The 18,468-nt window shown below is 46.3% G+C and overlaps 7 protein-coding genes across 7 annotated transcripts; 3 read left to right on the forward strand and 4 right to left on the reverse strand.

Annotated features, from left to right (window-relative positions):
- The first annotated feature begins 30 nt into the window (after positions 1–30).
- On the forward strand, positions 31–1,753 carry CNB03100 (sterol 24-C-methyltransferase, putative). Its single transcript, XM_024656543.1, has 11 exons — positions 32–61; positions 109–235; positions 309–350; positions 399–451; positions 505–772; positions 826–911; positions 966–1,046; positions 1,094–1,193; positions 1,242–1,310; positions 1,361–1,526; positions 1,579–1,753. The coding sequence occupies exons 2-11, from the start codon at positions 109–111 to the stop codon at positions 1,616–1,618; spliced, it is 1,032 nt and encodes a 343-aa protein (XP_024512160.1). The 5' UTR covers positions 32–61; the 3' UTR covers positions 1,619–1,753.
- Positions 1,742–5,008, reverse strand: CNB03110 (hypothetical protein). Its single transcript, XM_568888.2, has 6 exons — positions 4,684–5,008; positions 4,230–4,628; positions 3,241–4,176; positions 2,785–3,183; positions 1,978–2,732; positions 1,742–1,906 (listed from the first exon to the last, which is right to left on the reverse strand). Exons 1-6 carry the CDS (start codon positions 4,954–4,956, stop codon positions 1,867–1,869), a joined length of 2,802 nt encoding a protein of 933 aa, XP_568888.1. The 5' UTR covers positions 4,957–5,008; the 3' UTR covers positions 1,742–1,866.
- A 104-nt stretch (positions 5,009–5,112) lies between these two features.
- CNB03120 (phosphatidylinositol 3-kinase, putative) lies at positions 5,113–8,588 on the forward strand. The gene is made up of 14 exons (XM_024656544.1): positions 5,113–5,244; positions 5,291–5,377; positions 5,423–5,524; positions 5,571–5,714; positions 5,767–5,893; positions 5,950–6,036; positions 6,088–6,411; positions 6,471–6,755; positions 6,808–7,095; positions 7,138–7,786; positions 7,835–7,924; positions 7,974–8,218; positions 8,282–8,394; positions 8,450–8,588. Exons 1-14 carry the CDS (start codon positions 5,165–5,167, stop codon positions 8,469–8,471), a joined length of 2,643 nt encoding a protein of 880 aa, XP_024512161.1. The 5' UTR covers positions 5,113–5,164; the 3' UTR covers positions 8,472–8,588.
- Positions 8,589–9,300: 712 nt separating this feature from the next.
- On the forward strand, positions 9,301–10,905 carry CNB03130 (tafazzin exon 5 and exon 9 deleted variant short form, putative). The gene is made up of 6 exons (XM_024656545.1): positions 9,301–9,707; positions 9,771–9,805; positions 9,862–10,083; positions 10,142–10,221; positions 10,282–10,340; positions 10,405–10,905. The coding sequence occupies exons 1-6, from the start codon at positions 9,491–9,493 to the stop codon at positions 10,791–10,793; spliced, it is 1,002 nt and encodes a 333-aa protein (XP_024512162.1). The 5' UTR covers positions 9,301–9,490; the 3' UTR covers positions 10,794–10,905.
- Positions 10,882–11,779, reverse strand: CNB03140 (ubiquitin-protein ligase, putative). Its single transcript, XM_024656546.1, has 7 exons — positions 11,567–11,779; positions 11,446–11,473; positions 11,290–11,382; positions 11,209–11,237; positions 11,095–11,143; positions 11,027–11,042; positions 10,882–10,978 (listed from the first exon to the last, which is right to left on the reverse strand). Exons 1-7 carry the CDS (start codon positions 11,642–11,644, stop codon positions 10,945–10,947), a joined length of 327 nt encoding a protein of 108 aa, XP_024512163.1. The 5' UTR covers positions 11,645–11,779; the 3' UTR covers positions 10,882–10,944.
- A 646-nt stretch (positions 11,780–12,425) lies between these two features.
- Positions 12,426–14,054, reverse strand: CNB03150 (phosphate transport protein MIR1, putative). The gene is made up of 9 exons (XM_568892.2): positions 13,830–14,054; positions 13,756–13,775; positions 13,501–13,682; positions 13,359–13,447; positions 13,240–13,306; positions 13,078–13,189; positions 12,867–13,015; positions 12,676–12,805; positions 12,426–12,621 (listed from the first exon to the last, which is right to left on the reverse strand). The coding sequence occupies exons 1-9, from the start codon at positions 13,946–13,948 to the stop codon at positions 12,512–12,514; spliced, it is 978 nt and encodes a 325-aa protein (XP_568892.1). The 5' UTR covers positions 13,949–14,054; the 3' UTR covers positions 12,426–12,511.
- A 1,411-nt stretch (positions 14,055–15,465) lies between these two features.
- On the reverse strand, positions 15,466–16,816 carry CNB03155 (hypothetical protein). Its single transcript, XM_024658599.1, has 6 exons — positions 16,473–16,816; positions 16,220–16,413; positions 16,053–16,162; positions 15,887–15,997; positions 15,788–15,825; positions 15,466–15,726 (listed from the first exon to the last, which is right to left on the reverse strand). Exons 1-6 carry the CDS (start codon positions 16,550–16,552, stop codon positions 15,567–15,569), a joined length of 693 nt encoding a protein of 230 aa, XP_024514219.1. The 5' UTR covers positions 16,553–16,816; the 3' UTR covers positions 15,466–15,566.
- Between the last annotated feature and the right edge of the window lie 1,652 nt (positions 16,817–18,468).

Genomic DNA, 18,468 nt, shown 5'->3' on the forward strand with positions numbered 1-18,468 from the left:
TTCATTCTTTCCTTCTCCCCTCCATTTTGCTTCGCCTTTCATTTAGCTTGGACCAATAACAGTACGTCTTCACTCGTTAACTACTTCAGCCCGTCTAACGTTACACAGATGCCCGCCGAAACCCGTTCTGCCGACCGAGTGTCCAACTATAACAAGTTCTGGGAGAAAAAGTCTGCCAACGACAACGACACTCACAGAGCTAACAGATTGGACCAGTACACCGAAGTCGTCAACGGTGGGTGTATATTTTCCCCGGAAGACGGGCACTCGGGCCCCTACGTTCACAAACACTGACACGATCCACCAAGGTTATTATGACGGTGCTACCGAGCTCTATGAGTATGGTTGGGGTACGCGTTACTTTTCTTCGCGTAATATTCAAAGCTGATAGCTGCCAGCCGAGTCTTTCCATTTCTGCCGTTTCTACAAGGGTGAAGCTTTTCTTCAGGCTGTACGTTTTTCCTTTCGAAAAGGAAAACAAACGCGACGTCTGACACTATATAGCTTGCCCGTCACGAGCACTACCTCGCCTCTATGATGCAGCTGAAACCCGGCATGCGTGTCCTCGATGTTGGATGTGGTGTTGGTGGCCCCGCTCGTGAAATTGCCCGTTTCTCTGATGCCACTATCGTCGGTGTCAATAACAATGACTTCCAAATCGGTAGGGCTACTGCCAAGTCAAAGAAGGCCGGTCTCAGCGACAAGGTTTCCTTCGTCAAAGGAGACTTTATGAAGCTCAGTGAACAGTTTGGAGAGAACTCTTTTGATGCTAGTATGCTGCTCTTTATACTCTTTATTTTTTTCCATGGTACTAACAAGCCAAAGTCTACGCCATTGAGGCCACCTGCCACGCCCCTAATTTTGAGGGCATCTACGGCGAAATTTTCAAGTGTTTGAAACCTGGTGGTGTGGTATGTCAAAAATGTCAGCATCCACCCTCTTTTGGGTGCTAACGGATTACTCAGTTTGGTGTGTACGAATGGTGCATGACTGATGCTTGGGATCCCTCCAACCCTGAGCACAAGGAAATCGCTCATGGAATCGAGGTGCGTTTTCTCATCTATGATAGCACCTTTATTGACTCTGTCCACAGGTTGGAGACGGTATTCCCGAGATGCGAAACTTGGCCGCCGCTCGCAGCGCTCTTAAAACTGTTGGTTTCGAGATTGAGCACGAAGAGGATCTGGCCGACCGTAAGTTACTCTGAGATGAACCTTGCTTTTCTAACCTTTAATAATTAGGAGATGATGCCGTGCCCTGGTATTACCCTCTTGAAGGTGACATCTGGAAGGCTCAGACCACCTGGGATAGTAAGTTCTGGTCTTGTTGAAGGAAGAACGCGTATTCATAACCATTCCAGTGTTCACCTGCTGGAGAACCAGCAAGATGGGCTACACAATCACCCAGAACGCTGTGTGGTTCCTTGAGAAGTTTGGTCTCGTGCCCAAGGGCACTTATAGCGTTGGCCAAAGTTTGATCGTCGCCTCCAAGGCTCTCGTCGCCGGTGGCAGGACCAAGTTGTTCACGTGAGTGCCTTGGTAATTCAGTCATACTATTCAATCTGATCTATTCTTGTAGTCCTATGGCTTTATGGGTTGCTCGAAAGCCTGCCAACTAGAAAAGTCGATTTAAATCACCTTCTCGAATAGTGGAACCATCCTTTTACGCATTTTCCTGCGCGTTTTTTTGGACAGTTGATTCATTCATTTATACCCTGGGCCTTACTTGCATGCATATTTGGGCTTTGTGTGGCGTTGCTTTCGATGATCAAAATCAAATTTATAGTACATCATATGGTGTAAAACCACTGTATAAACCACTGTAAACCACTGTATAAGCCAAGGAGACGAGATTCTATTCCTGGTATTAATCCCTGCCAGCCCTTCGCTTCTCCTTTGCTTTTTCTCTAAAGACAAATTGAATGGTCAGCACGAACTAAAAGTAACATGTAAAGTCTGGGCTTGAGAGGAGACTTACCTTTCCATGGCCTTTTCTTCTGCACGCTCCACTGTAATACTGCCCTCCGCCTTGCGCATCCTCGCGTTGTATTCCTTGTCCTTTTCGCCTTGTTCCCTCGCCTTTTCGCCGGCCAAGAATCGGTTGTCTTTTCTGAGCTCGCGCATGGCACCCTTTCTCTCCTTCTTGTAAAGAGCTTTGAGCTTGGCCGAAGCATTGCGTTCGGTATCAGGATCGTAGTGCTTGCCAGGCGCAAAGTTCTCCTCGAATCGAGGGGCATAGGAAGCGATAGGAATGGGTTTGTGAGATTGGAGAGTAAGAGGGCGACGAGTACTGAGAGTGTTGCTGAGGCGCTTGGACAGGGCGGTCAAAGTAGATGTTAATACCATGTTGAGCTCGCTGGATAACTTTTTAGCCCTTGATTGTTCCAGAACCTGTTTTACAGGACTCATCAGCTCGACGAAAGCCTCTGAGTCGAGATACAAGCCAGCAAATTTGTCAACGAGCTTGCAAGCAACAACTAGCAGTCCGCCCTTGAGTTGCTCCGCCTCTTCCTCGTCCTGATCTCCGACGGCAGTAATAGCAGACCCAAGGTCCAGTGGTTGTGAAGGAACGACGGACGAGGGAAGATTCAAGTAAAGGGATGTAGATGGTGCTTTTAAATCAGGGTATGTCCTGTTGACCTCTGCACCCTTGCGGCGAGGAAGGAGGATGAGGATTGACGAAGCTACAAAGTTGACGGCCTCTGGCAAAATCCGCTTCGAAAGTGATTCGTACTTGTACACTGTCAGTATGTTGTTTATAGGGCGAGATGGACGCACAACTTACTTGGGCTAAAAGAGAACACAGGAACAAACCAGATGCCAGATCACGCAGCGATCGGACGCGACTTTGAGATAAATACTGCCCCATCAGCAAGACCGCGGGTACGACCACTGGATGCGAATAGTCACTGGTAGACCAGAACAAACCGACCAGCCTCAGTAGAGCCAGCTCGGGCGCACCAGGAAACGTTTTGGAATCGGGTCTGGCGGCACCTCGAGCCAGTCCACGAGAAAGATTTTTTTGCATGAGCTTGATTTTTTCGACAAAATGTGCAGCAGCAGTGATGGGGTTTAACTTGACGAGAGCTGTGAGATGCGGAACAAGTGTTTGGATGAGAGAAAATGGAGGAGAAGGACGAGAGGAAAGAATGAGGACGTAATCGATCAGTACGCCAAGGAATTCCTGTTTAAACAGTAGTCAGTGAGAGAGTATGAGACAGCAGCACATGTCGAAACTGACCTGAAGTTTTTCCTTGTTGCCTTGCGCCAGACTGGGGTGATGCAGTGCTCTGATACGCTGAACGACAGTAGGTAACGCACTGTCCTCCAAAGGATCAACTATTTCTTCGAATTCTTCAATGTTCGCAGGACAGGGGAATGTGTAGGGTATTTCCTTGACCTTTTCTGTCCTCGCAGTCTTCTTCCCTTTGGTTCTCTTGACAACAGGTTCGACTTCTTCACTTTCAGACACCGACAGCTCTTCATTTTCAGTCAAGTCTTCCATAGCAGACTCGGCATCACTCTCATTTTCTTCTTCCGCGTCTTCGTCAAAGCTTTCTTCCTCTTCCCTACCATCCTCGTCATCTTGCTCGTCGTCAGACCCAGCTTCGCTTCCAGAAAGGACCATAGTTTCGATCTCTTCCCTTGTCAAACCTGGACCCAACAACGCCTCATCTTCCACGTAATCGTCCTCCAAATCATCCGCATCAGGTTTTTTGTCATCCGCCTTTCGCTTCTTTCTTGACCCTTCTTCTTCCTCACCATCGGAGACATTCTCACCTCTCATTCGACGCAATCGCTTCGCCTCTGCCTTTTCAAGATTTTCCTTCTCTTCAAGAGCAATCTCCTCTTCCGTCTTGGTTCTGTTCTTGGGCTTGGCTCGTGCGTCGAAAGCAAGAGAACGAACGATTTGATCATACTCTCCATCTCCAATCACTTCCCCTCCTGGTACGGGCATGGGGTCAGGGTGAAGTTTCGATGTGGTAGGGAAGAGGGTAGCAGCAGGGGTAGTTGGAGCATTTTCAGCGAGAAGCATCTGCAAGTCTGCAATGTCGCCGTCGAGTTCTTCACGAAGCTCGGCGTCCATCTCTCGCTGCTGCTGGCGCTCGTATTTGTGCTCCTTGGATTTAGCAATAATCTCGGCCATAACTTCCTGCTTGGATTTCTTCTTTTCGGGCTGAGATCGTCTCAGTTAGCCTCCATGTGCGAAATATAATAGCAAGCGCTTACCAGGTCTTCATCCATTGCCTCTTCAAATCCACCAAAATGAACCTTGCTGACCACACGTTTGTCGATTCTCCCGGCTCTGTTCTCTTCTTCATCCTCGTCTTCGTCGGCCAGACCTTGGGCGACAAAGTCGTCACCAGGAAGATCCATCACACTCCTTCCACCGTGTGTCAAACCACCCAAGGCAAATCCGTCATCCAATTCACCGAAAGGCTCATCTTCATCTTCATCTTCCAGGTTGAACATTCCTTTTTTGCCTTGACCACGTTGACGCTCCCGGGTGTATCGCTCAAGCATACGGTCTTCGATGGACATGGAAGGGTCATTTTCACCGAATCGCCTGTCTCTAAAGGTACCGCGGTGGTCGCGAAGCTGATGTTCAGGCAAAAGCGTCTTCTTTCGCTGCAAACCAACGCTATCAGATGTGATCGGAGGCGAGTTGACAGGAACTACACACCTGTTCTAACCCAGCCTGCTTGCTTGCACTAGGCCTACCTACAACACCCTTGAGATTCCTCCCTCCAACATCATGCTTTACTCGTGTTTCCCTCTCATCGAATTTGTTGAGATTTTTTCTAATCTCCTCCAGTTTTTCGACCTTCTTTGCTCTGTCAGTCTCGCGGGCGCCGCCTTTCTTGTATGCTTTCTTGTCCTTTTTAGAATGTGTCTTCCTCGACAGGCCTGCGGTATTGAGAGCCGCCTTGAGCTGTGCGAGCTGTGAGGGTGCCATGGTGCGTGGTGGGAGGAGAAAAGTGGCGGCAAGATGTATTTGGCAAGATTTTGTTTGGCGTGAGCGGAGACGGGGGAATGTCCGCGTGGGGGGGGATAGTGGAGGACGGTTGTCGGTGTCCGTATCACTGTGCGTAACAACTAAATGTGTACTACCGCACCTGCAACTTGCTCCCTGCCACAGCCACTAGCACCACTCTCGCTGCCCCATGCAGCCCGGGCCCTCCAAGGACAGGGACTATTCCTTTGCGAGGCTGTGCCATCTTGCCCCGCACCTCGCGCTTAAAATGTCAGCCCCACCACCCCCGCGCCGTGCCATCGCTCACTCTCCGCAGCACCTCCCTCCAAGGCAGCCTGCCCAAGCACCCCTTCTCCCGCACACTCCACAGCCCCGCTCTCGCACACCAAGGTCTCCAGCAGCAGTACGTGTTCCTGGCTCCCACCCGGCCAAGTCTCACCTTCCACAGAACCCCGTCCGACCTCTACGTCACCTGCCAGCTATGGGCCGACGGCAAACAGTACTCGCTCCCGTTTAGAACGGCGCACAAAGATTTCCCCCGGGGATACACGTACGTACAGGTGGTGTTTTCCGACATCGATCTGACAGTCCTCAAGGTGGAACTCCGTCGTGGTTTTCCCCATAACATATCCCTCCTTATTATTGTCTTCCCAGATAGCATTCACTATATGGGATGTACAGGGGTCTGGAAAGGCTGTACCTGTGGGTGGTACCACCATGAGTCTGTTCAACTCCAAGCGGTATATCTCGATCTTCTGCGCCCCATTCATTTACTGACCGATCCAAACTTAGCACTCTAAAGCGGGGACAGCAACGGCTACATGTCCACAGAGGTGTCCAAGCAGATCCCAGCTTGAATACAACTACACCAAGCGAGCTTCCTGATGAAGAAGAGGATGAGATGGGAAGACTTGAAAGAGTGAGCGATGGCGCTCAGCCTTCTGTGGGCATGCTAGCTGCTAACCATTTGCACAGTTAGTCAAGGATTTCGAAAGAGGGGACATCCTCAAAATAGATTGGCTTGATCGGCTTACCTTTCGTCAGATTGAGAAGGCCCACTCGGCAAGTATACGCGGCCTCCGATGGTAGACATGTGGCTTACCATTGATTTAGGCTGAAGCTGAAAAGTCGGACAGTTTGTATCTATATGTCGACCTACCCAAGTTTGACTTTCCTGTCGTCTTCTCGGAACAAGAATCTCTCATAACACTTCCACCCCAGCCTGTAATTCACCCCCCCTCACAAAACTCTCAGCCTACATCGGCCCTACCGCCCAATCTATTATCAAATGATCCGCATCTATGGAAAACCTATGATCCCGAGGCCTGGAGGGAAAATCCCGTGGAAATCAAACACAGAAAGCTATTAAGAAGTCAGCGACTGGGCGATGAAGGTAGAGATCTTAAACCAGGACCAGCTGATCGTGATCGGTTAAACGTACGTGCTACAAACCATAATCTCAATCTTAATCAAGCCGTCTTACCAAAAGTGCACAGGAGATATTCCGCTTGCCGCCTACTGCATCGCTCTCCACAGTGGATAAGGACTTACTATGGAAGTTTCGTTTCTCTCTCTTTCGCTCTCCCCGATCTCTTACCAAGTTCCTCAAATGCATCACTTGGTCGGACCCAGTGGAAGCAAAGCAAGCGGTGGAGAAGCTCCTACCGTTATGGGGCCAAGAAGTTGGTATGGATGACGCCCTGGAGCTTTTAGGGCCTAATTTCACGCACAAGAAAGTCAGGGCATTTGCAGTAAAGCGTTTAGAACGAGCTGAAGATGATGTAAGCATCGGCTGCTTGCAGTGGCTTGAACGTTTAACTGATGATCCTACAGGAACTATTACTTTATCTACTTCAACTAGTGCAGGCTTTGAAATTTGAGCACAAATCATCTTTAGATGTTCAGCGGGGCCATCGTAGCCATCGCAAACGGGAAAGAGAACTGGCATCTCAGGACGAACAGGGTAGCGGGCTGTCACAATTCCTGATCAATCGAAGCGTGGCGAATCCCATATTAGGGACGAGTTTTCACTGGTATCTGATGATCGAATGTGATAACAGATCATCTGTAGGGAAAATGTACGCACAGGTGGCCTTCAATTTTATGAAAAAGTTATCAGAAGTAAGTTACATACTGTTGTGAATGTGGTTAACCCTTTGGCAGACACCTAAAGGTCAAGCCCAGCGTGACATTCTTCGTCGACAAGGTGAACTTGTTCAAATACTATCCACGCGAGCCAAAGATATTCGTGCTTCAAAAGATTCTAGATCCAAAAAGATTGAAAAACTCAAGGCATACCTGTCTGATTCAAAGCACGGGCTTGCTTCTCTCCCTGAACCGCTTCCACTTCCCCTTAACGCCAACATCTTCGTCACATCTGTTGTTGCTGAGAAATCATCCATCTTCAAATCCAATCTCTTACCACTTCTCATATGGTTTGAGACCATAGATTCGACCAGGCCCACAGATGATGATTCTCCTGACGCTGTTGTTAGCATTACACCAGATTATCCCATCATTTTTAAAAATGGAGATGATCTGCGCCAAGATCAGCTTGTAATCCAGCTGTTTACTTTGATGGATCGCCTTCTACGCAAAGAAAACCTTGATCTCCGCTTAAGTCCATACAGTGTATTGGCAACTTCAACCACGGAAGGCATGATACAATTTGTGCCCAGCAAGAGTGTAGCGTCGATCATGGCGGAGCATGGGAGTTTACAAAATTATTTGAGAATAGAGCATGCGGATGATGGCGCTCTAGGCTCCTATGGGATCGAAGCCAGTGTAATGGACACATTCGTTAGAAGTTGCGGTTAGTTGATTCTATCTTCGTCTTTGATTTAGCTAATACAACGAGAAGCTGGCTACTCTGTCCTCACATATGTGCTAGGTGTTGGAGATAGACACTTAGATAATCTGATGCTGGCGCCAGATGGTCATTTCTTCCATGGTATGAGAAGCCTAGCACCTGATATGTCTCTTGCTAACTTTTTTCTCAGTGGACTTTGGGTACATCCTCGGTCGCGATCCCAAGCCATACCCACCCCCGGTTAAAGTCTGCAAAGAGATGGTAGATGCCATGGGCGGCCCAGGATCTGCCCACTATGGAAGATTCCAGAGTCTATGCTACACTGCGTTCATCGGCTTGAGGAAAAATGCCAACCTGATACTGAACCTTGTCGCGTTGATGGTAGATGCCGGTATCCAAGATATACAGCTGGAACCAGATAAAGCTGTATGGAAGGTGAGCAAGCACATTATTTATTTCAATGGACAGCGTACATTAATGCATTTGACCCCTTCTCAGGTGCAGGAGAAATTCATGCTGGATTTGTCCGAGGAAGACGCAATCAAACAGTTCGAAGTGTTATTGAATGATACTTCATATCTGACTGCCGTATTCGATCGTATTCATGATTGGTAAGCTTCGAGTTTGATTCACACCAAAAAAGAAAGTATTAATGGATGTCGAAAGGGCGCAGTATCTTCGAGATTAGACTGCACAAGATGTATCACCCATACTCGTTTAGATATTATCACCGCCATTACTGTCTGAATGGATGGTTTTCCAATGTTGTACAAATACAATCTTGCTTTCACCATTAACCCTACATGCGCACTGTGAATTGTTCCGCAAAGGGTGAATCACTGTTTACATCTCCAGACTTCTTATAGCAATAAATGATAATCGCTTGTCTTCCCACAATCAATCATTGACCTCGGTAGCTCTCCTCTGCTGAAAAAAGAAAACGCCTGTTTGTGGAGTAATGTCAGACCTTGTTAATATGGGAATAACATTCTACACGTGCCCATGCGTGAGATGTTGTTCAATAAGTGAAGTTTTCGATGTTCGCCGATCAGCTGTGGTCACATTTGCTTCCCTTGCGAGAGCGACAACGCACTGGCCCTATTTCCTAAAAATCGTTTCTAAAATCACTTCTAATCTAGTCCAATCCATATAGTTTAATCCCTTTTTTTTGCGGCCATCTTTTTAATATTTTTTCATGATTTTGCGTCCGGTCTCTACCATCTCCCATACAAAATGCGACCGCTCGCACTGAAAATACTCGGCCAACCCCGAAGATGTGTTGTTGTGACGATGTAGGAAACAACCTACAAATGAAGGAAGCCATCTTCTTGCTTTTTTAAATCAAGGTTAACTTCGTACAAATCATGGTCCCTCCTCGTTGATTGTTGTTGTTTGAGTTGCCGACCGCGGCCGTCATCATCCGCCGCCGTCGGAATTTATGCCAGGCACGCAACAATACTCTGTTTACCTTCTGAAAATATTGGTGGGCCGTTCTCCATTCGCGATACGTATCCGTCATTATTACTATTGCTATCTTTTTTGCTGTCAACCATTCATTGTCAGTCAGTGGGGCCCAAAAAGTCGATTAAGTCTTTTCACAGACCGTGAGAGACATCACTGTTTATATAATACGCCCCACAGATAGACAGAGTCGCTCTTTTCAGAACACACTGCATATATACTATCTGGAATTCGATTTTTCATCAAATGTCCTCGCCCTCTCTTGCATCTGCCTTGACACTGTCAACGATCGGACTTGCATCAAGGTCATTTCTTCGTCTTACCACAAAGGAGTTCAAAATTGAAGGATTGCCCATATTGCTCGACGCTCTCAATATCCCGCACGGAGAAAAAGGCAAAGGCAAGATAAAAACGGACGATGGAAGTGACCCCTCATTGAAACCGAGGAGAGGGATCCTCACGAGTATGTACAGCTCCACGCAGAACCTCATTATTCTCAGCTAATGAAGCATATTACTTTTTATAGTATGTAACCATAATTCGGTAGTGGACGATCCCATGGTCAGCGTATCCAAAAAATAATACAGTACATCCTGTAACTTATTGATTGCTTACAGATGTGGTCCCTGTTGCCTCTTTCCACATATTTCCCCTTTACATCTCCTTCGCATACATGCCGTAACAATCGGTGGACATTAGGGGCTTCCGATATCATGTTCACCAACTCTGTTCACAGTAAATTTTTCAACCTTGGGCAGGTAATTGAAACACATCGTGGGGCAGGCATTTTCCAGGAAGCCATTGACCGAGCTGTTAAGCTTCTACAAGAGGGTAACTGGGTGAGTTTAGGGCTGGAAATTCAAATGCATTGTCTGACGTGTAACTTTCTATCCCAAGATTCACATCTTCCCGGAGGGTAAGGTGAACCAGCAGCTCACAAACCCAGAGGGTGGTTTATTACGGTTCAAATGGGGAGTGTGAGTGGATATTTCCATTGAGGGCTCAAGGACCGCTGAGAAACTGATACCATATATAAGGGGGCGTATCATCATGGACTCTGAGATCATGCCAGAAATCATACCCATGTGGATATCGGGTAAGTTACACCATGCTTCTAGTCTCGGCTCGCCAAAAAGCTGATGTATTCTTCTACTGCAAAGGTTTTGATCAAATCATGCCTGAAACTCGCGGATTCCCACGTTTTGTCCCTCGTCCCGGAGCACATATCAGTATCACTGTCGGACAACCACTCACCTCGCAAATCCAACCACTAGTGAAAACTTGGAAAGATATGGCTTCAAAAGAAAAGGGGACTCTGGGCATAGGAGGAGAATGGGAACAGAAAGTGAAGGGAGAGGGTTTGGCCGGACAACAACAAAGAGAAGTGAGAGATAAAGGACAGCTTATACATGGGCGGGAGAAAGAAGTGAGGATTAAAATCGTAGAGGCCTTACAAGAGGGTATGCGGAAGTTGGGACACGATGTGGAACGAAGAGAGGGGCGATTTGAAAGGGGCCTTTGGTCCCATTCAACTAGACAATCGGTATAGAATCTTACGCTTTATGCAATGCTTAATCATAGACTATTGTGTAAACGAAAACCAAACCGCATATCTAGCATCAAATACTAGGTCTCGAGGCGCTTTCAATGTATCATACATGGTGCATAATAGTACAAATATGGAACAGTATAGATCAACATTAGCGACCGTACTTCTGAAGTTCCCACTGTCGGCTGGATAACTGTTAGCGATGATTCAACAGATGATGAAATATGACATACTTATCGAGGGGGCATACTAAAAGCGAAAGGTCAGCGTAGAACTGGATCAACCATCTCGAGACTCGTACCTTGTCGAGTTTTGAGCCATCTAGAGATGCAATGAAAGTGGAAAGCGTGCTAGACATATAACAATGTCAATCGCCAACCATATATTGACAGTGACGTTGATTTGTAAGACGCACGTTACAGATACCCCATGCTACAGTACACCCTGGTGAAATTGTCAGACTATTGCACTAAATCGATTACTCCGCTGTACGCACCGTTTTCGCTTTCTGCACCTTGATTGGCCTGGCAATCCATGCAGAGATCCATGATGTGACTCTTGCAAATGGCACAGTTGTCAACAGCAATGTCTGATTGATCCATTATGTCAGTATTTAGCACGCCTTCCAAATCCCGATCCCAAGATAGCTCACCCCATGCCCATAGAGCAACAGCATTCCACTATCGCATACAAACAAATGATCAGCAAACTTCATCGAGTAAAGATCGTTATCAGGCTAAGAGACCGTTTCAAACTTGAAACATGAGGCTCACCTTCTTCACCTCGAACCTCGGCTTCTTGTCATTTTCGGCTGCTGACTTCCCTGGGTTTGCTATCTGGTCGACTTCCATTTGTGATGGATATTAAAAAGGTCTATGTTTGGCTAAGACAGGCAAAAAGCACAAATGAGAAGTTAAAAAGAATGTAAGAGCGAAAGCAACCAATAATACGGTCAAGGGAAACGTTGCCTAGCGATTGAGAAGCGCGTCGCCGCCCGAAGGGAAGGTGTATAATTATTTAGTCATCGGTTTATGGAAGGGTTTAGCTATTTTATATTTAAATTCTTGATTTAATTTAATTTTGCATTTCAAATCTATTACTTATTTATTTTTCTTCAAATGCTTGTTAATGGTTTTAATCAATCATTATGCGCTAAAATCCGGCGGCCCATACAGGCAATGTACAGTAGTTGAGTGTTGAGTAATCTGATTGTTAGCTACAGTCGACATAGAGGAATGAACTGACAGACATTGCAAATGATGGAAGAAGAAGTAGAAAATAATGGAGTTCTGGTGCGAGATAAATTAATGGAGATTGTATCCTTGGCTCCACAAAAATACAGAGGGATCCAGAAAATAGGAGTTGGGGATTGCGAAAGTGCGAGGACGAGATGCAATCTGTTGGATGAGTGAGTGAATAGGAACACTGGAAGCAAGTAAGAACACAGAGACTCGCCGAGATGGAGTTTGTGGCGCCGTGATATTTTTTATATCTTCTATTTAGAACCCAGTTAATTTCTCTTATCATATACTCATAGACATCTCACAGCATGATCGACATCTTCGAATAAATGAGGAAGAAAACGGGAAAAAACAACTGGCAGTAAAGAAATCAACGGGATGTTACTGTTGTTGCCGTGTTACGTTGCATGTAAATAACTTGTCTAAATTCGACAATTCATCTAAAAACGAAAGCTGGTGTTCTTCTACACGACTCATCTATTTAGTCTGGGTCTCCTTGTGGATTTCTATACCTGGCCTAGCTCCCAAAGCCGTCTTGATCCAGCCATACATGATGAATTGAGATGACACCAGACCAGCAGTCATGACTACAACGCCATGTTAGCCGCCACTCTCTTTAGTGAAGAATGTTTGTTCCTTACTCATTCTTGGACCAAGGCCAGCAAAAAGACCTCTGAATCCTGCTTCTTTGCCTAGGGCTCCAAGTCTATAGATCATTGATCCCTTGGGTCCATGTCCCTTGTTGATTTGAGAAAGAAGAGTATCGGCAGGCTGGGGGAAGTTCATTTAGTAAGTAATTCCAGATGTGTTTGAGAACAAACAAGGAGCTCACGTGACTCAAAACAGCCGCAGCGAAACCAGCAATGATACCTGACCCAAGAGTGATTCCGAATTGAGCACTAGAAGATAGGCTCTTTTTGGTCTCGGGAGTCATCCTGTTATAAATAAACTCGGTACAGCGTTCGTTGACCGTAAACTGACCTAAGAAGCGCATAAGTCAGAGACATTAACCACTTCATGATGTTACAGTCGATATATCGTACCAATGGCGTATGGAACTTGTTTGGCCAATATGGGAATAAATCCCGCATATAGACTGCCAAATCCTTCGGTAGTGGCAATCTTAGTTAAGCCGCTGACAAGACCGCTGGCAAACTGTGATACTCTCAGCCCACCTTTCTAAGGCACCAATCAGCGACGCTAACCTTTGGATTCGACACTAATCGAATGCGAGTAGCCTCCAGAGGAGTCAATAGAATATCAGCAAAGAACCTTTGAAAGACAAGATAAGTAAGATGTTTAGGTGCGCAGTAAGACCACTTACTCGGCAATGGCGGCACCACCAAGGTAAATGGCTGTTCGATTCTTGATAGCGTTCTCTCTACTGCCAGAGAGTTCCACGAGGTATTTTTTCTGCAAACAAAAACTAAGTCGTCGATCCGTAACAGCCGAACTATTTGACTCACAGAAGCTTCGTAGCCGGCGAACTTAGCTCCACCCTGCAGCAGGTACCCAACAGCCGTAGGGCCAAATCCAGTCAAAAGACCTTTTGTGCCCTCAGTAGCAACGATATGTCTACCACCTTTGATTAATGAGTAGCCCTTTAGGCCGGGATCGATTTGAATTCGGGTCTTGATCACATCGATGGCTTTGGAAATCAAAATACTATCAGAACTCTTGACATGATGATGACAAAAGAATATGCCATGCTAAGCACTCACGGGTCATGCCACCATGGGACCTGAAAGTTATGTTAGAATATGGTAAAATGCAGTATAAATGTTGTATCACTCACAAGGTACAACATAAGGCACCAGCAGTGAAGAAGATGCCATAATCCTTACTCGTGAAATTGGGAGTAAGGGGTGTCCCGGCCAACTCCTTTGCCACGGCTTTGGCGTTTTCAGTTGCCATTGTGCGTTATATGGATATAATTGATGAATGTAAGGGGTAATAGTGATGGCAAAATGTTTACTTGTCGAATGCTGGATGATTCGAGGGGGCTAGGTTGAAGATCGAAAGATATAGCGAGTGCATACTTGTTTATATAGAGGCCTTAAAATGAACTGGCGGGAGAAGACGTCGTCGTTGGAATGACGTCGCCGCTTGCGGCCTAGGAACGGTTGCTATTTAACAGTTCCACTTGTAGTTAAGTACCACTCGTGATCTTAATAAGGTGGTCTGGCGGGTACTCTTTTTTTTTTTCATGCCGGAGTTATTTTTAGTTTACGACGAGGACAATCACAGCGAGACGTATCAGTAGAGCCTTTCGGCAAGACGAGGTCAACAGAGAAATCGTCAAAATCTCTAAAATCCATTTCCTTCCGTACCAACATGCACTTTTCCTTTTTTGCACATGCGTATTCCTAGATCTACTCCACCTTCAACATCCCTCTTAATGACAACACCCGAGAAGAATGGATTAACTATGACAATGACTTTTGGGGAGAAACCCATCGCCTTCGCATGGTCAAGTAGTATGCAGCAGCACCGACCCATTGGGAAAACAGGAGGCTGCTCTTTCATTGCCCTTCCTCCATGCTATGAAGGACTGGGCTACGACCACTCCACGCCATTGCTCCCGTCGGCAAAGCAGCGGCCAACAATTCCCAATCAAGCGGCTCGTGCCCAAGATACTCCAGTAACCACCTGAGACCCAAGAGATGAATGGGAAGATCGATTTATGACGCAGCAGGCAAGCCAAGAGAAGATCAGTGACAGCGATTGCTCGATGGAATGAAGATGGTTAAAGGAAACTCATGGTCAGTGGTTGAACACTGCAAAGTTCTCCGACGCAACGAAGAAGTGACTATCTACGATACAGTTACTATCATTGCTATCTCTGGACAACTCTTTCATTTCGACCAATTTCCATCACCGCACACACGTCCCCTCTACATCCACTTCAATTGCCCTCCTACCATGCCTGCTACTAAAGTGACCGCGTAGGCCACGAAGAAATCTGTCCAGATTGGCGCCCCACCTTCCATCCCCGGCATAAAGGCATCACCTCCTTCATACACTCATAAGAATGTCTTATCAAACCTTACGCACCCGCATCATTATTCTCGAACCTTATACTGACGAAGAGCAACCATGAAATGATGTGCGAATTCAAGGAATGAACCGGATATGACCCGTGGACTGTCTAAGTAAACGTCCGTTCCCCCCTCCGTCAGCACGACGTTCGATTCACCATGACCAATAGGCGGAAACCGAGAGAATCATTCTACGAATCAGCCCTACGCCATTGCCTGAAGCCGCTCCAGAACGGGGTAGCAGTGGCCAGAAGGACAGCACCTGAATCACTTTGAGAGGAGCATTCAAGCGCACCATAGTCTTAAATGTGGTGAGATGGAAGAGAAGACGGATGGGGAGATGATGGATATTCCATGGCCCACAAAGCAAACTATGACAACTTGAGATGCATCAACTTCAAGACATCATACCTCTTCCATAGAGTGAATCAGGCAATAACTGAAAGAAATTTAATCCACAGACGATCCTGGCAATTTATACTATTTATGTCTACTTAGTACCTGGGCACTACTTCTCGTGTTGTTCTCTTGTAATGATAATACCCATTTGCAGGTACTCCCGGGGGGATTGGAACCCCTCTTGCACCTGCTCCATTATTGGCTCGAGTCGATGGCCCGTCCCAGGCCTCTGGAGGCCATCCGATGAAAAAGAGACTGCATCAATATCAGCATAGTTTATAGGTGATAATAGAACCACAGAGCCGGACCAGCTTACATGATCATGAGAATAGCCGCTGTCAACCCCATCCACAACTTCCAGGATCGACGTGTTGTGAGTTCGGTGAGGCAAGAGCTGCGAAACCACAGGACTTACCGCAGATCCCATGTGTACTTCGACGTTTGATACCTCGAAAGCACGGTGGGCAATGCTCCATCCATAAATGGAAAATGTCCACGCAGTTACTGTGATTGTTGTGCCAATACGCTAGAGTATCTCGGTCAGCTCCCCATTTTAAGAAGCCAATGATAGAGCAATTCACCTCCATGATGAGGAAAAACATCCTATTACCCACTGTACGTAACGCCTTGCTTTCGTGGACAAATAGTAGTGGAACCACAGATAAAACGGTTAAGAATACAAAGATAATAGCTGTCACAATTTCGTTATTATTTGATGGACTTGTTTTTGGTTAGTGAACATACATACCCACTGCCCAAAGCATCATACCGCCCGTCAAAGCCCTATTCACTTGTGTACCATACTCATATCCCACCCGATTCTGTAAGCAGTAATCTGGCGAACACCAGCCAAACGAGCCGAATGTTGTGTCGCCGGCCAGAGAAGGATTTCTCAACCAGCTGATAGAGGGGATGAAGGGGGAGGAAAATGTGCACAAGATACTGCGTGATTCATCGTCAATTTTACAAAAGAAATGAAGCCAAACGACAAAGTCACTTACATGAGCACGAGAGAGGCAAGAGACAAGACGAATAGGATGATGACATGCGCCCCGTAAGGAAACTTGTACGTGAATACCATACGGACTAGAGATGATGTTGGAGTTTGGAAAGCGATGGGCTTGGCTGCTGCTGCCTATCTCAGGCGATCAAATGAAGTTGGGGGGGGAGGAGGACTGTTAACTTGGTTCCCGTTGTGTTTCAGACAATAAGATATAGACCATATAGAACGGGATAGGGAAATGTGTACCTTCTTGACTTCGATAGCTTACTATAAGTAGGCGAATTTGCTCACTTTACTGTAATCCCTTTGTTTGATCGGCTGGGCGCTGTAAACAATAGATTCATTGGACATATGGTATCCTAATTCATTTACTGAACACGGGATGATTGATGCATAGCCATGGGGCAGTAGACAAAGCCAACCTGATAATCTTCTGTCAGAGGATGAATAGAAATGATGAGTAGTTGATTCAAAGGATGTTTGGTTTTTCCAGTTGATAAACCGAACGAAATATTCGCTTTTGTTCTGATTCAGATCCCATCATCATCTACATGATGCCTCAGACTGTGCCTGAAAACTTCTACGAAACTTATGTAACAGAGCCCGGGAAGAGAGCCCGGGAAGGAGAACGCTGACATCGATTCGTGTCAAACGGCGGGGGAGGACGGACTTGCTACGTAGATGCTTTCTGGTCTTTCCTCATCACCACTATCTTGTACACTGCTCTCTATCTGAGACTGTTTGTACGAAGGTGCTGAGGGAATACCGGTTCCATGCCACATGCACACGTTTGTCCTGCAGACATGCAGAGGGAGAAGACATTCGGAATCCGGGACTCCATCTTCAATGATTAGATACGATAAAAAAGGGAGAGGTGATGGGGAAGGGTCCATCGAATGTGAAAACTGATACAAATAATGATTATGCATGCTGGCCAAAAGTAACTAGTGATTGGGACGCAATAATCTGGCTATTTAGTAGTCGCGGATGGATAAAAAGAAGGCACCGGTGCGCGGCGGATATGCGCCAATAATACGTTTCTACCTCTGAATATTGGCGGGTGCGGCTTGCACAACTTCCATTTGTTCAAATTTTGGTTGACTCTTTCACCAAATGTCTTATATGCTGTTCTGCTACATCCGAATATTCCCAATGCTCCCAATATCATATCCGCTAGAAAACTATTGTGCAGGGCGGGCCTACTTCTCCGTCGTATATAAAATAATAGAAGTCTTTTTTATTTCTACTATTCTTTCATTGTCGATCATCACTTATCTCCCATTTCTTCTACGTACGAAAACCTACTACGCCGCATCACCTGAGACATGGCTTTCTTCCCCCCACACACCTTTGCCCTGATAAAAAGCTGTTTTTTACTATTTCTATGGGAGTCTATTGAATGGTTTATCATCGTAACATTCATCACTCTTGTTGGCTGCTGTATGTCCTTCTTGCTTATTTTATTTGCCTTAAAATCCGTTTTTTGTCGGGCCAGGGTTTTAATCTCCATTTTATTAATGATAAGAGGTATGTATTATATTCCTCGATGTTCATTCGTATCCGAGCACCACGCATCATGGACTCACGCGCTATCCGTCAGACACGCACATGGACTGCCGCCCATCGCAGGCGGACTTAGCCGATTCTGCAACGGCGACGACGAGCGTTTTTGAAACACTCCAGAGACACGACCAGTCGGTAGAAGAGGACGTCGTGCACATTTCAGCGGTTTCTAAACACAGTTTCTGGATAAGAAACACAAACAGACTTCAGGTAAAAAGGCGGAAAGGGAGTTCTAATGCTGAAACTCCCCCTGAATATTATTGGGTGGACCTATCAGAGGGAGGCGAGTTCTCCTGCGACGACTCGGAATGTGTTTTTTGCCAGGTACGTGTTTTTTTATTGTCGCAAGTTCCATTACGTAGAGGAATTTGATGGTTGACCCATAATAGGAAAGAATACAATTATCAGAGGCCTGCTCTAATAATCCCCTC

The sequence above is a fragment of the Cryptococcus neoformans genome (assembly GCF_000091045.1).
Source record: "Cryptococcus neoformans var. neoformans JEC21 chromosome 2 sequence".
NCBI lineage: Eukaryota > Fungi > Basidiomycota > Tremellomycetes > Tremellales > Cryptococcaceae > Cryptococcus > Cryptococcus deneoformans.

Excerpts from the sequence above, each read along its gene's own strand:
- CNB03140 (XM_024656546.1), bottom strand. The coding sequence starts at position 11,644 with ATGGAAGTCGACCAGATAGCAAACCCAGGGAAGTCAGCAGCCGAAAAT. Across the intron at positions 11,474-11,566 it reads CGAGGTTCGAGGTGAAGAAG|TGGAATGCTGTTGCTCTATG; the intron begins GTGAGCCTCATG and ends TGTATGCGATAG. Across the intron at positions 11,144-11,208 it reads TAGCATGGGGTATCTGTAAC|CACGCTTTCCACTTTCATTG; the intron begins GTGCGTCTTACA and ends TTATATGTCTAG.
- CNB03110 (XM_568888.2), bottom strand. The coding sequence starts at position 4,956 with ATGGCACCCTCACAGCTCGCACAGCTCAAGGCGGCTCTCAATACCGCA. Across the intron at positions 2,733-2,784 it reads TGTGTTCTCTTTTAGCCCAA|TACGAATCACTTTCGAAGCG; the intron begins GTAAGTTGTGCG and ends ACAGTGTACAAG. Across the intron at positions 1,907-1,977 it reads GAAGAAAAGGCCATGGAAAG|AGAAAAAGCAAAGGAGAAGC; the intron begins GTAAGTCTCCTC and ends ATTTGTCTTTAG.
- CNB03120 (XM_024656544.1), top strand. The coding sequence starts at position 5,165 with ATGCAGCCCGGGCCCTCCAAGGACAGGGACTATTCCTTTGCGAGGCTG. Across the intron at positions 6,037-6,087 it reads AGATTGAGAAGGCCCACTCG|GCTGAAGCTGAAAAGTCGGA; the intron begins GCAAGTATACGC and ends CCATTGATTTAG. Across the intron at positions 8,395-8,449 it reads TTCGATCGTATTCATGATTG|GGCGCAGTATCTTCGAGATT; the intron begins GTAAGCTTCGAG and ends GGATGTCGAAAG.
- CNB03155 (XM_024658599.1), bottom strand. The coding sequence starts at position 16,552 with ATGGTATTCACGTACAAGTTTCCTTACGGGGCGCATGTCATCATCCTA. Across the intron at positions 16,414-16,472 it reads CTTGCCTCTCTCGTGCTCAT|TATCTTGTGCACATTTTCCT; the intron begins GTAAGTGACTTT and ends TGAATCACGCAG. Across the intron at positions 15,826-15,886 it reads AAGTACACATGGGATCTGCG|TTGTGGATGGGGTTGACAGC; the intron begins GTAAGTCCTGTG and ends CGATCCTGGAAG.
- CNB03150 (XM_568892.2), bottom strand. The coding sequence starts at position 13,948 with ATGGCAACTGAAAACGCCAAAGCCGTGGCAAAGGAGTTGGCCGGGACA. Across the intron at positions 13,683-13,755 it reads GTCCCATGGTGGCATGACCC|CCATCGATGTGATCAAGACC; the intron begins GTGAGTGCTTAG and ends TGATTTCCAAAG. Across the intron at positions 12,622-12,675 it reads TGGCCTTGGTCCAAGAATGA|TCATGACTGCTGGTCTGGTG; the intron begins GTAAGGAACAAA and ends ATGGCGTTGTAG.
- CNB03100 (XM_024656543.1), top strand. The coding sequence starts at position 109 with ATGCCCGCCGAAACCCGTTCTGCCGACCGAGTGTCCAACTATAACAAG. Across the intron at positions 773-825 it reads AGAGAACTCTTTTGATGCTA|TCTACGCCATTGAGGCCACC; the intron begins GTATGCTGCTCT and ends AACAAGCCAAAG. Across the intron at positions 912-965 it reads GTTTGAAACCTGGTGGTGTG|TTTGGTGTGTACGAATGGTG; the intron begins GTATGTCAAAAA and ends CGGATTACTCAG.
- CNB03130 (XM_024656545.1), top strand. The coding sequence starts at position 9,491 with ATGTCCTCGCCCTCTCTTGCATCTGCCTTGACACTGTCAACGATCGGA. Across the intron at positions 10,084-10,141 it reads TTCTACAAGAGGGTAACTGG|ATTCACATCTTCCCGGAGGG; the intron begins GTGAGTTTAGGG and ends TTCTATCCCAAG. Across the intron at positions 10,222-10,281 it reads TTACGGTTCAAATGGGGAGT|GGGGCGTATCATCATGGACT; the intron begins GTGAGTGGATAT and ends ACCATATATAAG.